At 49.8% G+C, this 22,217-nt stretch overlaps 1 protein-coding gene across 2 annotated transcripts; it reads left to right on the top strand.

Annotated features, from left to right (window-relative positions):
- The first annotated feature begins 16,330 nt into the window (after positions 1–16,330).
- On the top strand, positions 16,331–21,807 carry TMEM121B (transmembrane protein 121B). Of its 2 annotated transcripts, XM_071079972.1 has the most exons (2): positions 16,335–17,276; positions 17,958–21,807. In XM_071079972.1, the coding sequence occupies exons 1-2, from the start codon at positions 16,974–16,976 to the stop codon at positions 18,711–18,713; spliced, it is 1,059 nt and encodes a 352-aa protein (XP_070936073.1). In that variant the 5' UTR covers positions 16,335–16,973; the 3' UTR covers positions 18,714–21,807. The 2 variants fall into 2 exon arrangements, with proteins under 2 accessions (XP_011738244.1, XP_070936073.1); XM_011739942.3 differs by having other exon boundaries at positions 16,331–21,807.
- The last annotated feature ends 410 nt before the right edge of the window (positions 21,808–22,217 follow it).

Here is a 22,217-nt window from a genome sequence, read left to right as displayed (position 1 = left end):
GCTCACTCATTGGCAGATCACGTGGCCCGTTCTGTGATGAAAGCCCTCCGGTGACATCTGACTCAGCAAAAGCAGTGATTTCTTAACTTGGTACAAATCCTCTTCATCCTGTCCCACCACTCCCCCCGGGACCTCACCTGCTGCTTTCCTCATTATCATTCACACCCGCCACCCTACTCCACGTTTCCTCCTGCCTAGGGCCTCTCGTAGCCCCTCTGCCAGGCCACAGTGTCCACATGGCTCGTGCCATCCCTTCCCTTTTTTTTTTTTTTTTTTTTTGAGAGGGAGTCTCAATCTGTCCCCCAGAATGGAGTGCAATGGCGCAATCTCAGCTCACTGCAACCTCCGCCTTCTGGGTTCAAGCGATTCTCCTGCCTCAGCCTCCTAAGTAGCTGGGACTACAGGTGCATGCCACCACACCCAGCTAATTTTCGGATTTTTGGCAGAGACGGAGTTTCATTACGTTGGCCAGGCTGGTCTCAAACTCCTGACCTCGTGGTCCGCCTGCCTCAGCCTCCCAAAGTACTGGGATTACAGGCATGAACCACTGCGCCCGGCCAAGCATCTCTTCCTTTTTTCCCAGACCCACTTCTTATGGGTCTGATGGATGTGCCATTCCAATTTCCTTGACTTTCTGTAAACATAGCACCATCATCCTTACCCTACTTAATGTTTTCATGGTACCTACCACCTCATGACCCACATATACTTGCTGATTCTGTGTCTTCTACTACTCCATGAACTCTGTCCGTATTGCATCATAATTGTGTCCCCACACCTGCGTGCCTGGCACTTGGCAGTCTTCAAAAGATGATAGTAGACGGCCCCTGAGACTCTCCTATGGTGAGTCCTCCACAGGGGCCCTTGGACACAAACACGCCTCCCTCTGCTTTCACTCCCTAGGGAGTGTGGCAGAAGTGAAAGGGCTGCAGGCCTGGCGATGGAGTCCCAGCCCGGCCATCCACTAGCTATATGGCCTTGGGCAACTTCCTTCACTTCTCCAAGCTTCCATTTTGTCACCCGTGAAATTGGCGTTGGCAATGTTTGTTTCATAGGACTAGCTGAGAAATAAGTGAGCTATTATACAGTTCTGTATCATTTCAGATTATGTTCTGTTCTTAACAGAAATCTTTTTGGTCTTTTTCTTTTAGAGTCTGGGGTCTTGCTCTGTCACCCAGGCTGAAGGGCAGTGGCACAATCACAGCTCACTGCAGCCTCTACCTCCCAGGCTCAAGTGATTCTCCCACCTCAGCCTTCTGAGTAGCTGGGAGTAGAGGTGTGCCCCACTGCCCACTGCACCCAGCTAATTAATTTTTTTATTTTAAGAGATGGGGTCTTGCCATGTTGCTCAGACTGGTCTCAAACTGGCATCAAGTAATCCTTCCACCTAGACTCTCAAACTGGCATCAAGTAATCCTTCCACCTAGACTCTCAAACTGGCATCAAGTAATCCTTCCACCTTGACTCTCAAACTGGCATCAAGTGATCCTTCCACCTTGACTCTCAAACTGGCATCAAGTGATCCTTCTACCTTGACTTTCTAAAGTGCTGGGATTGCAAGCATGAGCCATGGAGAGAGCATTCTTATCTATGCCATTTTCAGAAATGAGGGCACACGGTCAGAAACCACTCATTCTTTCTAATTTAATTTCACTTCTTTATTTATTATATTTTGAGATGGGGTCCCGCTTTGTTGACCCAGCTGGTCTCGAACTCCTGGGCTCAAGCGATCCTCCCGCCTCAGCCTCCTGAAGTGCTGGGATTACAGGTGTGTACCACCACACACCACACCCTCTGGCTGGAGTGCAGGGGCGTGCTCACAGCTCACTGCAACCTTGACTTCCTTGGGCTTTAGCAATCCTCCCACCTCATCCTCCCAAATAACCGGGACTATGGTGTGCACCACCACACCCAGCTAATGTAATTTTTTTTTTTTTTTTTTTTTGAGACGGTGTCTCGCTCTGTCGCCCAGGCTGGAGTGCAGTGGCGCAATCTCGGCTCACTCCAACCTCCGCCTCCTGAGTTCAAGCGATTCTCCTACCTCGGCCTCCCGAGTAGCTGGGATTACAAACATGTGCCACCACGCCCAGCTAATTTTTTGTATTTTTAGTAGAGATGGGGTTTCACAATGTTGGCCAGGCTGGTCTTGAACTCCTGACCTCAGGTGATCCACCTGCCTCGGCCTCCCCAAGTGCTGGGATTACAGGCGTGAGCCACTGCGCCCAGCCTGTAATTTTTTCATTGAGACAGGAACTTGCTATGTTAGCCAGGCTGGTCTGGAACTCCTGGGCTCAAGTGATACCCCTGCCTCAGCCTCCCAAAGTGTTGGGATAACAGGCATGAGCCACAGTGCCCAGCCCCCTATTTATTACTTGTTTGGGTTTCCTAAGGATATCATAAGCTATTTCAGGCGGGTGCAAAAGAGCAAGTGTCCTGCCACATGACTTATGCAAATCTAGAGAGCAGGACCAGCTACTCAGCTCTGATTCCAATTTTGTCCCTTAGGGGCTTTGTCTAAACCCTGGAACCAAAACTCATCCAGCTGCCTTCATTTGCTCGATCCCAAATGAATGAAAATGTTATCTTTTTGGCGTTTTGATGGAGCCAAATGAATGAAAAAAAAAGACTGTGAGTGCATCGAATAGGAGGTAAGGCCATATTTTTAATGAAATTATTAACATGGGACAAAACTTCATCAGGTTTCACGTTGAACAGATAAAAATCCCCTTGGGTCTGAGCCATTACCTTGGAATCAGAACATGGGCATTTCCTTGGTGTTCCCCTTGGCGGCAGCCGCCTGCTCTCAGCCTGAGGCAGGTGCAGGGAGCCTGCTGGTAATCGGGACACCCTGCAGAGCTGGGGTTGCTGTAGCAACCAGATGCTGCCTGGAGGGCGGAATTTTAAAATATCTCAGCTATAATAGTTTTTTTCACATTCTGTCACTTCCCCAGTGCTGCATCATACTGCTGAGGTGGGCCACGCGGGGACACCGGAGCCCTTGGGAGGCAGCTTCTGTGGGTGTTGGAAGTGGGAAGATGGTCTCAGGGTGTTAACTGCTGGGCAGCTGACAGCCTCAGCTTTTGCCTCCAGGTTCCTCCAGCTCTTGGTTCGAAAGCCTCGTGTCATTTTCTCTCTTTTTGGGGTGAGAGAGGGGGTGGAGAGAGAGAATAGGAGTCTAGCTTGAAATTCCTTCCCTACCTCCTCCCACTCTGACTTGGGCTTTCTGGCTCTGCATCCCTAGGCGAGCAGACTTGGCATTCCTGGAGCTGTCTCTTTGGAGAGGGGAGGGGTGTTCCTTCTTCCCTTCTTGTCTGCTTCTTCCTTTGGTCTTTCTAACTTCCTCTTTCAGCTTCATTTATTCACATATAAATGACTGTTGCTGCCCTACCAAACGCAGTGTTAAGAAATGAGGGCCAGGCTCGGTGGCTCATACATGTAATTCCAGCACTTTGGGAGGCCGAGGCAGGGGAATCACTTGAGGTTAGGAGTGTGAGACTAGCCTGGCCAACATAGTGAAACCCTATCTCTACTAAAAAAAAAAAAAAGAAAAAAAATACAAAAATTAGCCAGGCAGGTGGCACGTGTCTGTAATCCCAGCTACTCGGGAGGCTGAGGCAGGAGAATTGCTTGAACCTGGGAGGCGGAGGTTGCAGTGAGCCAAGATTGCACCACTGCACTCCAGCCTGGATGACAGAGTGAGACTCCATCTCAGAAAAAAAAAAAAAAAGAAATGAGAAACTGCCTTTGTTCTAGAGGGGTTCATCCTGTCTTGACCCTGGGCTTGCCTATCAGATATCAAGCAATTTTATAAAGTTACAATCATTAAGACACTGTTCTACTGGCAGAGGGAGAGATACAAACCAATGGGACAAAGTAGAGTGCCCAGAAATAGACCTACACATGGATGAAAATGTGGCTTCACAAAATCTTTCTTTCTTGCTCATTTCATAGCCTGATATGGGTCAGGTGGCTACTCTTGACCTTTTCCCTTCAAATGGTGACTCAGGGATCCAGGCACCCTCCAGTTGGTGATGCTGTCATCTTCCACACACGGCATCCAAGGTCTGTGGGAGAGAGAGTGAATGGATGACCGTGAAGCGATTTATGGCTGAACCAGGCTGTGGTGGATACCACGTCTGCGTGTTTATTGGCTAGCCATGTGGTTCTAATGTGACTACAAAGAGGATGGGAAATGTGGTCTTCCTCTGTCTAGGAAGAGGAAATGGGATTGGACAGCGTCTAGTCTGTCTCTGTTGCCATATTACCATTTACTAGGAATAAAGAAATTCTGGCCAGACTTGGTGGCTCACGCCTATAATCCCAGCACTCTGGGAGGCAGAAGCAGGAGGATCGCTTGAGTCCAGGAGTTCGAGTCCAGCCTGGGCAACACAGGGAGACCCTCTATCTACAAACAAACAAAAAAATAGCTGGGTGTGGTGGCACATGCTTGTAGTCACAGCTACCTGGAAGACTGAGGCAGGAGGATTGCTTGAGCCCAGGATTCAAGGCTGAGTGAGCTGTGATGGTGCCACTGCACTCTGGTCTGGACAACAGAGCAAGACCAATAGAGCAAAAAATTCTGTTTTGCTCAATTTTTGTTAAAATTCATGAATAGATACTAAATGTTTGTTTCTCTGTATTTGTTGAGTTGATCTTAAGTGTTTTTCTCCTTGAATCTGTTAATATGGTAAACTATATTAATATATTTTGTTTTCATCTTTTTTTTTTTTTTTTTTTTGGAGACAGGGTATCTCTCTGTCACCCAGGTTGCAGTGCAGTTGTGCAGTCCTGGCTCACGGCAGCCTCGACCTCCCAGCCTTAAGCAATTCTCCCGCCTCAGCCTCCCAAGTAGCTGGGACTACAGGTATGTGCCGCCACACCCCAGCTAATTTTATTTTTTATTTTTTGTAGAGGTGAGGTCTTGCCATGTTGCCTAGGCGGCTCTCAAACTCCTGGGCTTCAAGCGCTCCTCCCACCTTGGCCTCCAGAATGTTGGGATTACAGGCGTGAGTCACTACGCCCAGCCTGTTTTCATCTTTAACTCTTTCTTTCATCCCTGGGAAAAAACCAAATTGGTTATGTTACATGTTGCTGGCCGCTACTGCTGGTAATTTGTTCAGGAGTTCTTTGCCTATGTTCATAAGTGCAATTGGTCTATGTCTTAGTCCATTCAGGCTGTTAGAAGACCATAGACTCGGTGTCCTATGACAACAGAAATTCATTTCTCATACTTTCGGAGACTGGACAGTCCAAGATCAAGGCATCAGCAGATTCGGTGTCTGGTGAGGGACTAATTCCTGCTTCTTGGTTGGCCTGGACCAGAGAGGTGGCCAGCCTTTGAATCTGCTCTCACTGTGGGTCCTTGCACTCTGGGCCGGTGATGGGAGTGCCAGCTCTCATGATCTCTGAACTGCCTTCAGGGTCCTTCTTCCATTATCTTGGAGAATAGCTCCTAGCTTCTGTTGCAATGGCTGATCCATACTAATCTTACTAAAGGAGCTTGGCAACACAGCAACACCCTTAGTGTTCTCTCCAAACGGGTTCTCGTTTTTTTCTATATGGATGGGCTGATCATTTTTCAGAATTTCAAGTTCTCATTACTTTTTGCTTAACAGTTCTGTCTTTAAGTCATTTATGTCTCTCTTGAATTTTACTGGAAGCAGTCAGAAGGAGCTAGGTAACTCCTTCAATACTTTGTTTAGAGATTTCCTAAGCCAAACATCCAATTGCAGGTTTCATTGCTTGCAATTTTTACCTCCACAAAATGATAGAACATGAACACAATTTAGCCAAGTTCTTCCTAACAAGGATGGCCTTTTGTCCAGCTTCCAGTAAATGTTCTTCATTTCCATATGTGACCCCCTCAGAATGGCCTTACTGCCCGTAATCCCAGCACTTTGGGAGGTCAAGGCGGGTGGATCACTTGAGGTCAGGAGTTCTAGACCAGCCTGGTCAACATGGTGAAACCCCGTCTTTACTAAAATACAAAAATTAGCCAGGTGTGGTGGCAGGCACCTGTAGTCCCAACTACTTGGGAGGCTGAGGCAGGAGAATCACTTGAACCCAGGAAGTGGAGGTTGCAGCAAGATCATGACACTACACTTCAGCCTGGGTGACAGAGTGAGACTCTGTCTCAAACAAATCAAATCAAGACAAAACAAAACAAAACAAAAGAATGGCCTTACTATATATTCCTACTAACATTCTGTTCAGGATTACTTTGGTACTCTCTAAGAAGATTGAGGTTTCTCTACAGCTCTCCTCTTTTCTTTCTGAGTCCTCATCAGGATCACCCTTAATGTCCACATTTCTAGCATATACCTCAAAACTCTTTCAGCCTCTACCCGTTACCAAATTGGAAAGTTGATGCCTTGGACTCCCAAAGCACTAGGACTGCCAGGTGTGGTGGCTCACACCTGTAATCCCAGCACTTTGGGAGGCCGAGGTGGGCAGATCACAAGGTCAGGAGATCGAGACCATCCTGGCTAACACGGTGAAACCCTGTCTCTACAAAAAATACAAAAATTAGCCAGCATGAATGATGCCACGCACCTGTAATCCCAGCTACTCAGGAGGCTGAGGCAGGAGAATTGCTTGAACCCAGGAGGCAGAGGTTGCAGTGAGCCAAGGTCGCACCACTGCACTCCATCCTGGGTGACAGAGTGAGACTCCATCTCAAAACAAAACAAAACAAAACAAACAAAAAACAAAGTGTTAAGATTACAAGCATGAGCCACCATGCCCAACCATATTTCCTTCTTTGTGTTTTCATTATACTTGCTTTTCTTTCTCTAACTTTTTAAAATTTATTTTGAGACAGGCTCTCACTCTGTCGCCTAGGCTGGACGTGGTGTGATCATGGTTCACTGTAGCCTCAAACTGCTGGGTTCAAGAGGTGATTCACCTCAGCCTCCCAAGTAGCTGGGGCTACAGGCATGTACCATCATGCCTGGCTAATATTTTAATTTCTTATAGAGACAGGGTGTTGCTGTACCCAGCTGATCTCAAACTACTGGCCTCAAGTGACCCTCCTGCCTTAGCCTCCCAAAGTGCTGGGATTATAAGCCACTGTGCTCAGCCAATTTAAGTTGGACGTTTACCTTATTAAAGGTTCAGTTTTCTCCTTTTGTAACACAAACATTTAAGGCTATAAATGTTCCTCTTCTGCTTTGGCTATATCCCATCCATTTTGACAGGCGATATGTTCATGTTCATTTAGTTCTAAATATTTTCTAATTTTTGAATGATTCATTTGGAAGTATGTGTTTAAACTTCCAAATATGTGGGGGGCGGTTGGTCATTGTTTTGTTATTTTATTCTAATCTAATTGTTGTGAGGTTAAAGGATTGGTCTGTACATGGTCAGGCTTTGTAAATGTTGCATGTAAAATTGTAAACAATGTGTAGTATCTAATTTTGTAGGTACAGAGTTCTGAATTCAGCCATTTAGATCAAGCTTGTTAATGATGTGGTTCAACTTGTGTACATCTGTACCAATGTTTTATCTGTTTAAGCTATCAATTTCTGAGAGCTGTGTTTGTATTTCCCACTATCATTAGGTTATTTGCCAATGTCTCATAAATATTATCCATTTTTATTGATATGTTTTAGGGCTATGTTATTGAATACATACACATTCAGAATTATAGTCTTTCTGGAACTTGGTCTTTTTACAGCAGCAAATATTTATATAGCACTTTGTGCTGAGCACTTTCCATATATTAATTCATTTACTCCTTATAACAACTCTATGAAGTGGATTCTATTATTTTCCTCATTTTCTAGTGGGAAAATCAAGGAAAGAGAGATTAAGTAATTTACCTAAGGTCACTCAGCTTCTAAATGGTGGAGTCGGCCGGGCGCCGTGGCTCACGCTGTAATCCCAGCACTTTGGGAGGCCGAGGTGGGCAGATCACCTGAGGTCAGGAGTTTAAGACCAGCCTGGCCAACATGGTGAAACCCTGTCTCTACTAAAAATACAAAAAAAAAAAAAAAAAAAGTAGCCGGGTGTGGTGGCAGGTGCCTGTAATCCCAGCTACTTGGGAGACTGAGGCAGGAGAATTGCTTGAACCTGGGAGGCAGAGGTTGCAGTGAGCCGAGATTGTGCCACTGCACTCTAGCCTGGGTGACAAAGTGAGACTTCATCTCTAAAAAAAAAAATAAATAAAAATAAAATAAAACTAAATGGTGGAGTCAGGGTTTGAATCCAGGTAGTCTGGCTATAGAGTGTGTGCCCTTCACTACTATGGTGTACTGTCTTTTATCATTATATAATGAACTTCTTTATCCCTAAGAATATTCTTTGTCATATAGTTTATTTTTTCTGGTATTAATATTGGCAAACCCACTTTTTAAAGTTGATATTTGCCTAGTTTAATTATATACATGCATTAAATTATATTTGTGTATTTTTTCTTCAGCCTTTTTTTTTTACTTTGTCTTTATATTTTAGGGACATTTCTCTTTTTTATTTATTTATTTTTGAGACAGGGTCTTGCTCTGTCACCCAGGCTGGTGTGCAATGGCGTGATCATAGCTCACTGCAACCTCCAACTCCTGGGCTCAAGGGATCCTCCCACTTCAGCCCCCTGACTAGCTGGGACTATAGGCATGTATCACCACACCTGACTAATTAAGAACATTTTTTGAAGGCTGGGCATGGTGGCTCATGCCTGTAATCCCAGCACTTTGGGAGGCCGAGGTGGGAGGATCACTTGAGGTCAGGAGTTCGAGACCAGCCTGACCAACATGGAGAAACCCCGTCTCTACTAAAAATACAAAATTACCTGGGTGTGGTGGCACATGCCTGTAATCCTAGCTACTCAGGAGGCTAAGGCGGGAGAATTGCTTGAACCCGGGAGGAGGAGGTTGTGGTGAGCTGAGATCTTACCATTGCACTCCAGCCTGGACAACAAGAGCAAAACTCCATTTAAAACAAAACAAAATAAAACAAACAAAACAAAAACACTCCCCCCTGCCCGAAAGAAAAAAAAAAAGATTTTTTTTTTGTTGTTGAAATGGCATCTCACTTTGTTGCCCAGTTTGGGCTCAAGGGTTCCTCCTGCCTCAGCCTCCCAAAGTGCTGGGATTACAGGTGTGAACCACCATGCCAGGCCATGGGATATTTCTTGTAAAAGCCTATAACTGGACATTTAAAAAAAATCCAATCTGATCATCTGTTATTTAATATAACATCTATTGTGATTACTGATTATTTAGCTTTATTGCTACCATCCACTGCATTCTGACTTCTGTTATTTCTGATGAGAAGTCTGCCACTAATCTAACTGTTGTTTGTTGTAATTTGTTTTTTACTGTTTGATTTCCCTTAAGATCTTTTTCTTGTCTAGAGTTCTACAATTTTACTTGAAAACATCTCAGAGCCTGTTTATTTTTATTCATCCTGTTTAGGATTCATTGCAATTCCTAAATCTGTGGGTTGGAGAAGTTCTTTCACCAATTTTGGAAAATTCTCAGTTGAAATTTCTTCATTGTCTTTCCCTTATTCTTTTATATTCTCCTTCTGGAGCTTCTGTTAGACATATTTTGGATATTCCAATCTATCTCTCATGTCTCTTGTCTCTTAGATATTTTCAGTCTCTAGCTCTCTGTACTACATTCTAGAGAATGTCTTCATATATATTATTAAATTTACTCACTTCAGTTGTGTCTAATTTGCTGTTGAGCTCATCCATTAAATTTTTTTCAGTGACTATACAATAGTCTCTCTTATATACAGTTTCACTTTTCATGGTTTCGGTTCCATGGTAAAAACACTCTGAAAATATTCAGATATTTTGAGGCAGAGAGGCACCACATTCACATACACTTTTATTATAATATATTGTTATAATTGTTCTATTATGTTACTATTCTTTTTATTTTTTTGAGGCAGAGTCTTGCTCTGTCGCCCAGGCTGGAGTGCGGTGGCGCGATCTCGGCTCACTGCAACCTCCGCCTGCCGGGTTCACACCATTCTCCTGCCTCAGCCTCCCGAGTAGCTGGGACTACAGGTGCCCGCCACAATGCCTGGCTAATTTTTGTTTTTGTACTTTTAGTAGAGACGGGGTTTCACTGTATTAGCCAGGATGGTCTCGATCTCCTGACCTCGTGATCCCCCCCTTCGGCCTCCCAAAGTGCTGGGATTACAGGCGTGAGCCACAGCGCCCGGCTATGTTACTATTCTTAATCTCTTACTGTACCTAATTTATAAATTAAACTTTATCATAGGTGTGTATAGAAAAACATAGTATTTGTATATCTTCAGTTTCAGGTATCCACTGGAGGTCTTGGAATGAATCCCTCATGGATAAAGAGAGGACTACTATATACTAGAAATCTGAAGGTTTCTTTTCTTTTCTTTTTTCTTTTTTTGAGACAGGGTCACCCAGGCTGGAGTACAGTGGCATGATCATAGCTCACTGTAACCTCAAACTCCTGGCCTCAAATGACCCTCCCATTTTAGCCTCCTGGGTGGCTAGGACTACAGGCACATGCCACCATGTCTGGCTACTTAAAAACAAAATTATTTTTATGGCTGGGCGTGGTGGCTCACGCCTGTAATCCCAGCACTTTGGGAGGCCAAGGTGTGCAGATCACCTGAGGTCGGGAGTTCAAGACCAACCTGACCAACATAGAGAAACCCCGTCTCTACTAAAAATACAAAAATGAGCTGGGTGTGGTGGCGGGCGCCTGTAATCCCAGCTACTTGGGAGGCTGAGGCATGAGAATCGCTTGAACCCGGGAGGCAGAGGTTGCAGCGAGCCGAGATCGCACCACTGCACTACGGCCTGGGGGACAGAGCAAGATTCTGTCTCAAAAAATATATATATATTTTTAGAAATGAGGTCTTGCTATGTTGCCCAGGCTGATCTCGAACGTGCCCAGCCAGGTTTTTTGTTTGTTTATTTTTGAGCACCTCAGGTAGGACTGAAGTGTTTGTTTGTTTGCTTGCTTTCCCCACCAGACAGAGTATTAGTGAAACACCATGTTGATCAGGCTGGTCTTGAACTCCTGACCTCAGGTGATCCACCTGCTTCTGCTTCCCAAAGTGCTGGGATTATAGGCAGGAGCCACCACGCCTGGCTAGGTATTTTTTTTTTTTTTTAAATATTTCTTTTCTTTTTTGTATTGAGTGAGTTTTCGTAGTGTAACATTTAAATTCCTTTAATGATTTCTAAACTACTTTTTGAGTTATTTTCTTAGTGTGGCTCTAGGGCTTATACATATTAACTTATCAAAATTAACTTCAGATTTATACCAACTTAATTCCAGTGAGATAAAGAAACTTCATTCCTAGATAGTGCTATTCCTTCTTTGCCTTTTTGGTGCCATTATTATTATACATTATACATATATAACTTTTTTTTAAGACAGGGTCTTGCTTTGTTGCTCAGGCTGGAGTGCAGTGGCGCAATTGGGGCTCACTGTAGCCTCAATCTCCTGGGCTCAAGTGATCCTCCTACCTCAGCCTCCTAAGTAGCTGGAACTACAGGCATGTGCCACCATGCCTGGCTAATTTTTTTTTTTCGGGATGGGGTCTCATTCTGTTGCCCAGGCTGGAGTGCAGTGGCGCAATCTCGGCTCACGGCAACATCGACTTCCTGGGTTCAAGCAATTCTCCTGCCTCATCCTCCCAAGTAGAGTAGCTGGAACTACAGGTGTGCACCACCACGCCTGGCTAATTATTTATTTATTTATTTATTTATTTATTTATTTTTGATGCCTGGCTAATTTTTAAAATATTTTTTGTAGAGATGAGGCTTCATCATATTGCCTAGGCTGGTCTCAAACTCCTGAGCTCAAGCAATCCGTATGCCTTGGCCTCCCAAAATTCTGGGATTACAGGTATGAGCCACTATGTCCGGCCTATATATAATATATTAAAAAATATTTATCTATATCTGTATTTTACCGTTTCTGGTTGTCTTCATTTATTTCTGTGGATTTGAGTTACCATCTTATGTCATTTCCTTGCCTTAATACAGCTTTGCTCTCAACTTTCTTTTTTGTGCTGTTATTGTCAAATCTATTACATTTCTATATGTTAAAGGCCCAATACAATTACAGTTTTATGCAATTGCTTTTTGAATAAATTAAGAGAAGAAAGGAGAAGAAATATGCAAGACACTTTTTTTTTTTGAAACATTTGTTTTGAGGGGATGGAGTCTCACTCTATCACACAGGCTAAAGTGCAGTGGCACCATCTTGGCTCACTGCAACCTCTGCCTCCCGGGTTCAAACGATTCTCCCATCTCCCCTCCTGAGTAGCTGGGACTACAGGCCCATGCCATCAAGCCCTGCTAATTTTTGTATTTTCAGTAGAGACAGGGTTTTGCCATGTTGGCCAGGCTGGTCTCGAACTTCTGACTTCAGGTGATCCACCTGCCTCGGTCTCCCAAAGTGCTAGGATTACAGGCGTGAGCCACTGCGCCTGGCCTAAATGTAAATTTAGAGAGCCACATGTGGCCAGTCCCCACCATATTAAACAATGTGGCTAAGTGAGGCTGACTACATATCTGAAGGCACTCGCAGCCTCATTTACTTCACTTTCCAGTCTGATTTCCTCTTCATTTATGGTTCCAAGAGTTTCCCTTACTCTTTGAGATTAACTGTGCATCTAAAGAATGTTATATTTCGGCCAGGCGCGGTGGCTCACGCCTGTAATCCCACCACTTTGGGAGGCCGAGGCGGACGGATCACAAGGTCAGGAGATCAAGACCATGGTGAAACCTCGTCTCTACTAAAAATACAAAAAAAAATTAGCCGGGCGCGGTGGCGGGCGCCTGTAGTCCCAGCTACTCGGGAGGCTGAGGCAGGAGAATGGCATGATCCCGGGAGACGGAGCTTGCAGTGAGCCGAGATTGCGCCACTGCACTCCAGCCTGAGGAACAGAGTGAGACTCCGTCTCAAAAAAAAAAAAAAAAAAAAAAAAAAGTTACATTTCACTGAGTGTTGTTTTTTTGGTAAGCTGGGGAGTTTTTATATGATTTAGTTCACAGTATTGCCAGAACCAGAACATAGTCTCTGTACCTCCATTTTTTATTCCCTGTAATCCACCGTCTGCACTACAAAGCAACTTTTCTAGCATGCAAATCTGTGCTTGGTATACTTCCGCTTTCGAAAGTCCTTTCCTGCCTTAGAACGCAGCCCAGGTTTGGCTTGGAGTCAGGCCCATTGTAACTCAGCCCTACCTGTTTTCCTCAGCGGTGCCTTTCATTGCATGCTCTCCTGTACTTCATATTCAAGCAGAGCCAATATTTGTAACTGTATAGCGCCTGCTACTTTATGCCTTAGGCCCTTTGTCCATCTTGCTCCTGGAATGCTCTTCTGATCCAGCTCTACCTCCTATCTGCTACCCAACACCTGCTCAGCCTTTAAAACAGCTCTCTTGTCTTGTCTTCCGTGAAGGCTTTGCTGCCCCACTCCTATTTTGTATCTCTCCTGGACTCTGAATTTGGTTATAATATTCTTAATACTTCATTGTGCTTAATTGGTTATATATCTGTCTCCCTCCTAGGAAAGAACTTGGTTTATTTATTTTTTTAGTTATGGAGAAGGAGTTTCGCTCCTTTTCAAAGGGAGGAGTTGCCCAGGCTGGAGTGCAATGGTGCGATCTTGGCTCACCACAACCTCCGCCTCCCAGGTTCCAGAGATTCTCCTGTCTCAGCCTCCCGAGCAGCTGGGATTACAGGCGCAGGCTACCATGCCCGGGTAATTTTTGTATTTTTAGTAGAGACGGGGTTTCATCATATTGGTCAGGCTGGTCTCGAACTCCTGACCTCAGGTGATCCACCTGCCTCAGCCTTCCAAAGTACTGGGATTACAGGCGTGAGCCACCATGCCTGGCCGGTTTATTTTTTACTTTCTGTTTTGTTTTGTTTTGTTTTGTTTTGTTTTTGAGACAGGGTAGGGTGTGGGCTGGGGAGTGGGAGGGTGCTCTTCCCTGCCTGTCAGAAGTCCAGCTCTTCCTTCATCAGCTGCTTCCTTTTTTCTTTCTTTCTTTCTTTTTTTTTTTTCACTCCGTTGCTCAGGCTGGAGTGAAATGGTGCGATCTCGGCTCACTGCAACCTCCGCCTCCCGGGTTCAAGTGATTCTCCTGCCTTAGCCTTCCTGAGTAGCTGGGATTACAGGTGCATGCCACCACGCCTGGCTAATTTTTGTATTATTAGTAGAGGCGGAGTTTCACTGTGTTGGCCAGGCTGGTCTCAAACTCCTGACCTCAGGTGATCCACCTGCCTCTGCCTCCCAAATTGCTGGGATTACAGGCATGAGCCACTGCGCCCCACCAGCTGCTTCCTTCTTCCACTACTTTACTTAATTGTGCAGGAGGCCTGGGCCAGCTTCCGTGTGAGCTGCTGGCTGGTGTTCCCCTGGAGGGATTGGGAGACTGCTATAATCATCCCCATTAGCAGTTGGCAGCCCCCCAGTAAGATACTCTTTGACCTGGACTGGCTTACCCCTGATAGCTGCCAGGCCTGCTGTGTTGCTCACCCTGAGTGGTGACTGCACCCGTTAGACTGTTCACTTCCCACTCTGCCCCACATAGGTGGACCCTGGCCCCAACTGGCACCCTGGATGTCTCACACTGTGAGCCTGAGAAGACCGGCTCCAAGAACAGTGCTCCTAACCATGGGCAGCTTTGCTCCTGGGCACTTACCAAAGTGCAGTGCTGTGGGGGAGTAGAACTCAGAGTCCAGGCAGAAAACAGCCATTGGTGGCCCCTGCTGTGAGTTGATGTTCCCCGGGAGGCTAAGGCATGGCCAATGGAATGACGATAACACAGAGACCTTTAACTGAGCATGGACTCTGAGCCAGGGACTGGCTCTGTCATCGAAGAAAGATTACATACATGATCTCTCTTTATACTCACAACAACCCCTTAAGGTAGGAGTGGGGTCCGTTTTTTTTTGAGATGGAGTTTTATTCTTGTTGCCCAGGTAGGAGCGCAATGGTGCAGTCTCGGCTCACTGCAACCTCTGCCTCCCGGGTTCAAATGATTCTCCTGCCTCAGCCTCCTGAGTAGCTGGGGTTACAGGCATGTGCCACCATGCCCGGCTAATTTTGTATTTTTAGTAGAGATGTTTAGGTCCCCATGTTGGTCACGCTGGTCTCAAACTCCTGACCTCAGGTAGTCCGCCCACCTTGGCCTCCCATAGTGCTGGGATTACAGGTGTGAGCCACCTTGCCCGGCTGGAGTGGGGTCCTTTTTACAGATCAACATTCTGAGGTGAAATATTCAGCCTAAGACCACAAAGGTGTTAAGTGGTACAGCTGGGATGGCGGCCCCAGAATTCCTGCCCTCACCACCATGCCAGCTTTCCAAAGGTGGTGTGTGCGGGGGAGGTGGAGATGGTGCAGGTTCTAAATTGTGTATTTACCAGGGATTGGCTGTGCAGACTGACCTCCAGGGAACTGGAAAACGCAGGTTTGGCTGAAACTGACCCTTATTCAAGAGGCAGATTTAGGGGCGAGGCCTGACTAACCCCTGTGGCTCCACTGCCTGTAGCTACCTCACACTGCATGGCATTATCATGCTGCAAGCTGTTACCTAGGGGAGATGAGCCCGCAGCAGCAGCTTCAAAGGTCATGAAATCAGGGAGCCCACAGGCCGCAAAGGGTGTGGAAGTGAACAGGGCAGGCAGGCTTTTTGCCTTGTTTTCATGGGGCTGGGAATGGGATGTCTCCATTATTGGTGAACCTCAGATTTTTGTTGAGCCCCAACTACTCTAGTCATTTCCTTCTCCCTTAAACCCCTAAAGGCAGCAGTCTACCTTCTGCCTTCCAGAGTTGCTGCATCGACATCCAGCCCCAGCCTTGGATGAGTCCTGTCCTGGGGTGAGCTGGTGTGCTCTCTCTTGAGCCTGTCTACGCAGGGCCACTGACTGCATTCCTTCCTTGGTGTCTCTGTTATTGTGATGGGCTGTAACCCTCACCATTATCCCTTTGGAGCGTTTGTTTTCATCCAGGTGCCCACACCTCTAAATGCCCCCTTTATTTTCCTCTCCGCTAGACACATCTTCCTATTATGTCCCATTCTGCTTTAAAAACCGTTGAGAAGCCCGCTGGGTGGATGCCATTTGCCCAGTCCCGTTCCCTAGTCTCTCCTCCCAGGCAGGTGTTTTCAGGGAACTTCTCCATCCGCTGGAATCTGGTCGTCCCAGAGATGGCTCGTGACCCCGGGGTTGGGTACATGGAAATTTAGGACTACAGGTCGGGGCTGCTGCCCTGGCCCTTTTTGCCTGACTCCACTGGTTTTTACTGCCTTAGGGAGAGGCGGATGGCCCCGTGGGAAGGGCGCTGGACGGAGGGTGGAGGCGAAGCTGCCCTCCGCCTGCCTCAGAGCTGAGAAGGCCAGGTACAAAGCCCGCCCTATAGCTTGAGCCCATCGCTTGGGGACACCGAAGCCCTCTAGGCACTAACGCCCTGCGGTGCAGCCGGTGGGACTCCCAGCGACTTCCTTAGGATTCCGCGCTCCCTGGGAGGCCCCCCACACGGGGTCGCCTCGCCCTGGCGGCTGCTCGCGCCTCCTGCTTCCTCTAGGCCATGGGGCTCCCCACCCGACCGTGACGCACGGCACCCCCGCCCCTTCTCTTCCCGCTGATCCAGTGTGCCGCGCTTTCTCCTCCTCTGGTCTCGCCGCCTCCTCTCCCCCTGGAATCCAGTCCTGGTTTCCCCGCCGCCAGCCTCCCTCCCTCTCGGCGGGACTAGCTCCCCGCCCCGCCCCGCCCCCGCCTCGCCCGCCGTCACCGCGGTCCGCTAGGCTCCCCGCCTGTCCCCGCTCCCGGCCGCCCGGCCCGGCTCGCCCAGTCCAGTGGCTCCAGTCCGGATCTCGCCGCCGCCCGGCCCAGGTGCGAGTCCCCGCTGCTGGGGAGGCGGCGGGCCCCGGCTCCCCTCGGCCGCCTCGGCCGCCTCGCCCGCCCGGGGTTGGCGGGGAGGGAACAGCTGGGCGGCCCCAGAGCCCCTCGGAGGACAATGCGCCCGGCGCTCGGCCACCCTCGCTCGGTCTCCTCCGCGTCCGGCTCCTTCCCGCCGCCCCCGGCCGCCGCCCGGCTGCAGCCCCTCTTCCTCCGCGGGGGCTCCTTCCGCGGCCGGAGAGGCTCGGGCGACAGCAGCACCAGCACCAGCACCAGCCGCGGGGGAGGCGGCGGCAGACGCGGCGGGGGCGGCGGCTCCCCGAGCAGCAGCACGGGCGCTGAGCGCGAGGACGACGACGAGAGCCTCAGCGTCAGCAAGCCGCTGGTGCCCAACGCCGCGCTCCTGGGGCCACCGACTCAGGTGGGCGCCGCGGCCGGCCCAGCGCCCGCCGCCTTCTCCTCCTCAGCCGCCACCTCCTCCTCCACCTCCACGCCCACCTCCTCCTGCAGCATGACAGCCGCGGACTTCGGCGGGGGCGCCGCGGCCGGGGCCGTCGGGGGCCCCGGGAGCCGCTCGGCGGGGGGCGCGGGCGGCACCGGGACTGGCAGCGGCGCCTCCTGCTGCCCGTGTTGCTGCTGCTGCGGCTGCCCAGACCGCTCTGGCCGCAGGGGTAGGCGCCGCGGCTGCGCCCCCAGTCCCAGGTGCCGCTGGGGCTACCAGGCGCTGTCCGTGGTGCTGCTGCTGGCTCAGGGTGGCCTGCTGGATCTGTACCTCATCGCCGTCACCGACCTGTACTGGTGCTCCTGGATCGCCACTGACCTGGTGGTGGTGGTGGGCTGGGCCATCTTCTTCGCCAAGAACAGCCGGGGCCGTCGGGGCGGAGTGGCCAGCAGCGCGCACAACCACCACCTGCACCACCACCACGCCGCGCCGCCCCTGCACCTGCCCGCCCCCTCGGCTGCTACCGCTGGGGCCAAGGCGCGCGGAGCCCGCGGGGGCGCCGGCGGCGCAGGGGGCGGCCTGGGGGCGGCTGCGGCAGCGGGCGAGTTCGCCTTCGCCTACCTGGCCTGGCTTATCTACTCCATCGCCTTCACTCCCAAGGTGGTGCTGATCCTCGGCACGTCTATCCTAGACCTCATCGAGCTGCGCGCGCCCTTCGGCACCACGGGCTTCCGTCTCACCATGGCGCTGTCGGTGCCCCTGCTCTACAGCTTGGTGCGGGCCATCAGCGAGGCGGGCGCACCCCCGGGATCGGCAGGACCCCTGCTGCTGCAGCCCCAGCGGCACCGCGCGGCTGGATGCTTCCTGGGCACGTGTCTAGACCTGCTAGACAGTTTCACGCTGGTGGAGCTGATGCTGGAGGGCCGCGTGCCACTGCCCGCGCACCTGCGCTACCTGCTCATCGCCGTCTACTTCCTCACCCTCGCCTCGCCGGTGCTCTGGCTCTACGAGCTCAACGCCGCGGCTGCGGCGGCGGCGGCATCCTGGGGCCAGGCCTCCGGGCCCGGCAGCTGCAGCCGCCTTTTGCGCTTGCTGGGCGGCTGCCTGGTAGACGTGCCCTTGCTGGCGCTGCGCTGCCTCCTGGTGGTCAGCTACCAGCAGCCCCTCTCCATCTTCATGCTCAAGAACCTCTTCTTCCTCGGTTGCCGCGGCTTGGAAGCCCTGGAGGGCTGCTGGGACCGGGGCAGTCGGGCCTCCCCGAGTCGGGCCAGAGGGGGCTATGGTGCTCCGCCCTCCGCCCCTCCACCGCCTCCGCCACCACCTCAGGGAGGCTCCCAGCTGGGCCACTGCATCTCGGAGAACGAGGGGGGTGCCCATGGCTATGTCAACACCCTGGCTGTGGCCTCCCATAATTGAGGGTGAAGGGCATGGGTCCTTGGTTTTGGGTTGAGAGTCCCCAACCCCCTTGTCTTCTACCTTCTGTCGCCCAGATTTGATCAGGCTGTATTTGGAAGAGGTAACCCTTTTCAGGGCTAAGGGCCAGGGTGTCCTTCTGCACCCCTGGGGTGAGGACAGCTTGGAGGGAAACCAGCAGTTAATGGTGAGGGAGGTAGGTGCAGTTACTCTCTCCTCCTGTCCTACCCCAATCCTGACCTCCAAGGGCTGGTACCTCTGCTTCTTGCTTTGCCCACCTCCACTCTAATTCCCATCCATTAGGAGGAGAGGGGTGCTGGGCCTTGGACCTTCTCCCTTGCTTAGAAGTGCCAGCCTCTTTTAGGCTGTGGTTAGTGGCCATTGTCACATGCCTTGAAATTGACCCAGAACCTACTTTTCCACTGATGTGTCTATTGGATTTCTTCCAGGTGATAGATACAAAGTGTATGTCTCTGTGTGTGTAGTGTTGTTTTCTTGTGTCCACCCTGTGGCCCTTTGCAACAGGTAGGAGATCTGGGGATGCCCTGCCCCCTACACCATACTTACCACCACCCTCCTCTTTTCTGCCTGGATTTGTGACCATGAATTCCCAGGAAGAGCTGGGCCCCTGGGAGCTGCCCAGGTACTCCCCTTGAAGGGAGAAGCTCACCCAGGATCTTCCTCAATCCTGCTCCTCTCTTCTCAGCTCAGGGAGGGGGGGGGGTATCCATTCTCTAAGGACCAAACTGCACCCTTTCTTGGGTGAGCGAGCATTTCTACCTCCGTGCTTTCAACTTTTGTTGCATCATGCACCGATGCTGCTTGCAAAAAATGAAGACAAAATACTCAGAAGTTGCATTTGCCATGGCCACTGGCTCCAGCTGGGGTTTGGTGCCAGTGTTATTACAGGGTCTGCGGAGTATCAGCCATTGGCTTGGCCTCTGTCTGTTCCTCCCTCTGCACCTAGAACTCTTATCCTTCCTGTGGTTTGGTGCCAACTGGGTCGGATCTGGGCTTAGAGTAATAGCTTTGGTGGGGTTCCTGGATGGCTGTGAAGTTGGGCCTCCCATGGGCCCAAGGGAGTAGGAAGTCCCATTCCCCACCTGTCGTTCCTCTAGGAAGTGTAGATCAGAAAGTGAGGTGGTGACCTCCCGCCTGTGGTCTGGTTAAGAGTCTCACTAGGGCCAAGGCAAGCTGCAGAACTTTCCCTCTTAGAATTCCTCCCATTGAGGGTGATGACAGGAGACATCCGGGGACTGTGCACTTACAGTCTTGGTGTGGAATGTCACTGTTGCCATCTTTGAGGCAGGATAAGTATTTTTACATATTTTAAGGGTGCAGGAGGACAGCAGCTAACAAGGCCAGGAAATACTCACTTCCCTCCACCCTCAACAGGATGTGGTGGGGGTGAAACTTGAAGAATTTTTGTTTCCCCTTCTCCCTTCTTACGTTTGGGAAGTTTTATGTAGCGTAATAAACTCTAGACAAGTTACCAGAAGATGTGGATTCTAGTTCTGATTCTGTCACTCGTTGGCTTTGAGTGACTATCATTTTTATTTTCTGGGCCTGTTTTCTCACATTAAAAAAGTAGAAGTTAGATGAGTGATCTCTAAGGTTGAAGGTAATTTCAACTCTCACATTCTTTGAGTTTGTGGCTCTTGAAAGCCCTGGTCCCGATGCTCCCTGTAAAGGTGGCCGGGAGAGAAGCCAGCCAGGCTGCACCGGCAGAACATTCGCTGCTCTGCACTGGGTGTGTGAAGCCCCAGCAGAGAAGGCCAGAGGGAGGGCTTGGGCGCCTGGGCTGACTGTGGGGCAGGGCCTGGCACAGCTGCAGAGTGCACAGGGAGGGCCGGAAGTGCCAAGTCACTGGCCGTTAACTCAGCACCCAGGCCAAGCCCCCGCCTCCTGCTGGAAGCCCCCTCTTCCAACTGCTTCGGGGCTCAGGACAGAAGACACCCATGTAGACAGACGTAAGAGGGGCAGAAGGCTGGACCAGAGTTCTCTTGAGCCTCCTCGTGCTCTCAGAGCAGGGAACAGCAGCGGAAAATGTTTACACTCCACACACAATCTGTGCTTCCAGTCCCTCACCCTATGTGGCCCAATAGCTGGCTGAATTTCACACTTAATTGGTTTTTTTTCTGCCTTCTTCCTCTGCTCCCACTGACTCCTCTCCTCTCCCTTTGATTGTACTCAAGGTTCTGGGGCCTAGGCCCTGGGTGGGTACCAACAGCTGCTCCCTGTTCCCATGTCCTCTCTCCAGCTTTGCTCTGTTTCTCTGCTACCTAATCTCAGTGACTGTGAAAGGACATTGTGTCTGAGCCATGGCCAGCTGCTGGCTGGCCCCCTGACTTGTCCCCTTCCTGTTGTTTGGATGGCCATCTCCTGCTGGGCCTCCCTGACTGTAAAATCTCTGTACTGTTAGGTTTTTGGTGGGAGGCTGTGATAAGTTCCAATGAGCTGCCACTTCCTTGGATATGTCAAGAGGCTGATGGCAACTGGGCCAATTCTGGCAGACACCAGGCCCCCAGCTCAGCCCCAGTCACCCTCTTTTCACACATGGGTCAAGCACCGTGTGCTCAGAGGGTCAGTCCCTTCCTCTGCTGTGTTTTTCTTGAGTCCTTGCACTCACTTTCCCGGCCCCATTCATGATGACCCCTAAAGCTTCCTTTGCCTTGCTTTCTAGGGCATCCCTAGTGAAGGGGCAAACGTGAGATTTCCCCATGGGCCTGACAGCCAAGGCGGTGCACTGTCTTCCGAGGTCAATGCCAGCCCATGCATAGTTCACAGAAAAGGATCCTGGGCTCAGAATTTTGGGAACCGCCTACCCCTAACATTTCAGCAAGTCAGGGCCTTCCTCTCTGTGAGTCCCCAGATCCTTACTTATTTTCAAAAGACTAGACCCTCTCTAAAGACTGTTCCATTTTAACACGCCCTGATTCTGCATCCGTGGGTTTTGTGAAAGAGAGCTAGCTGGCGGTTAGAGCCTGGAAGAAGGAGGGAAGTGGCACCTCACTAGCATTTATCACTTTTTTCCTTCTCTTTTTAAAAATAAAACCAGACTCTGTTCTGAAAATAAAAAACTTGAGGCTTGTGACAAGCTTCCTGTGTGGTTTGTTTCAAGATCTTTTCTGTCCTGGTTTCCTTACAAAATTCTTAAATGTCACTCTGACATTCGCCATTATTTTATAGGTTTGTGTTCACATTAGGGGTACACCTTGGCCCTTTCCTTCTAGGCAGTTGGCATGTTTTTGAGGGAGGCAGTGAGGCTGTGGCCTGAGCTGGTGAGTGTCTGACAGGCTTTGTTGGCACAGCCAGCTCGGCTCTAATGGACTCAGCCTGAGAGTGATTTTTTTCTCACGCCCTGGGCGCTCTCGCACTTTTCTTTCTTTCCTTCCTTCTTTTTCTTTTTGAGACAGGGTCTCACTCTGTCACCAGGGCTGGAGTGCAGTGGCGCCATCGTAGTTCACTGCAGCCTCAAACTCTTGGGCTCAAACAATCCTCCTGCCT

This window comes from Macaca nemestrina, chromosome 15, assembly GCF_043159975.1.
Source record: "Macaca nemestrina isolate mMacNem1 chromosome 15, mMacNem.hap1, whole genome shotgun sequence".
NCBI classification, from domain to species: Eukaryota; Metazoa; Chordata; class Mammalia; order Primates; family Cercopithecidae; genus Macaca; species Macaca nemestrina.
Note: the sequence above shows the minus strand (reverse complement) of the source record. Positions and strands in the feature narration are given on the sequence as shown.

What these genes read in the sequence shown, in the direction of transcription:
- TMEM121B (XM_011739942.3), top strand. Translation starts at nt 16,974, where the DNA reads ATGCGCCCGGCGCTCGGCCACCCTCGCTCGGTCTCCTCCGCGTCCGGC.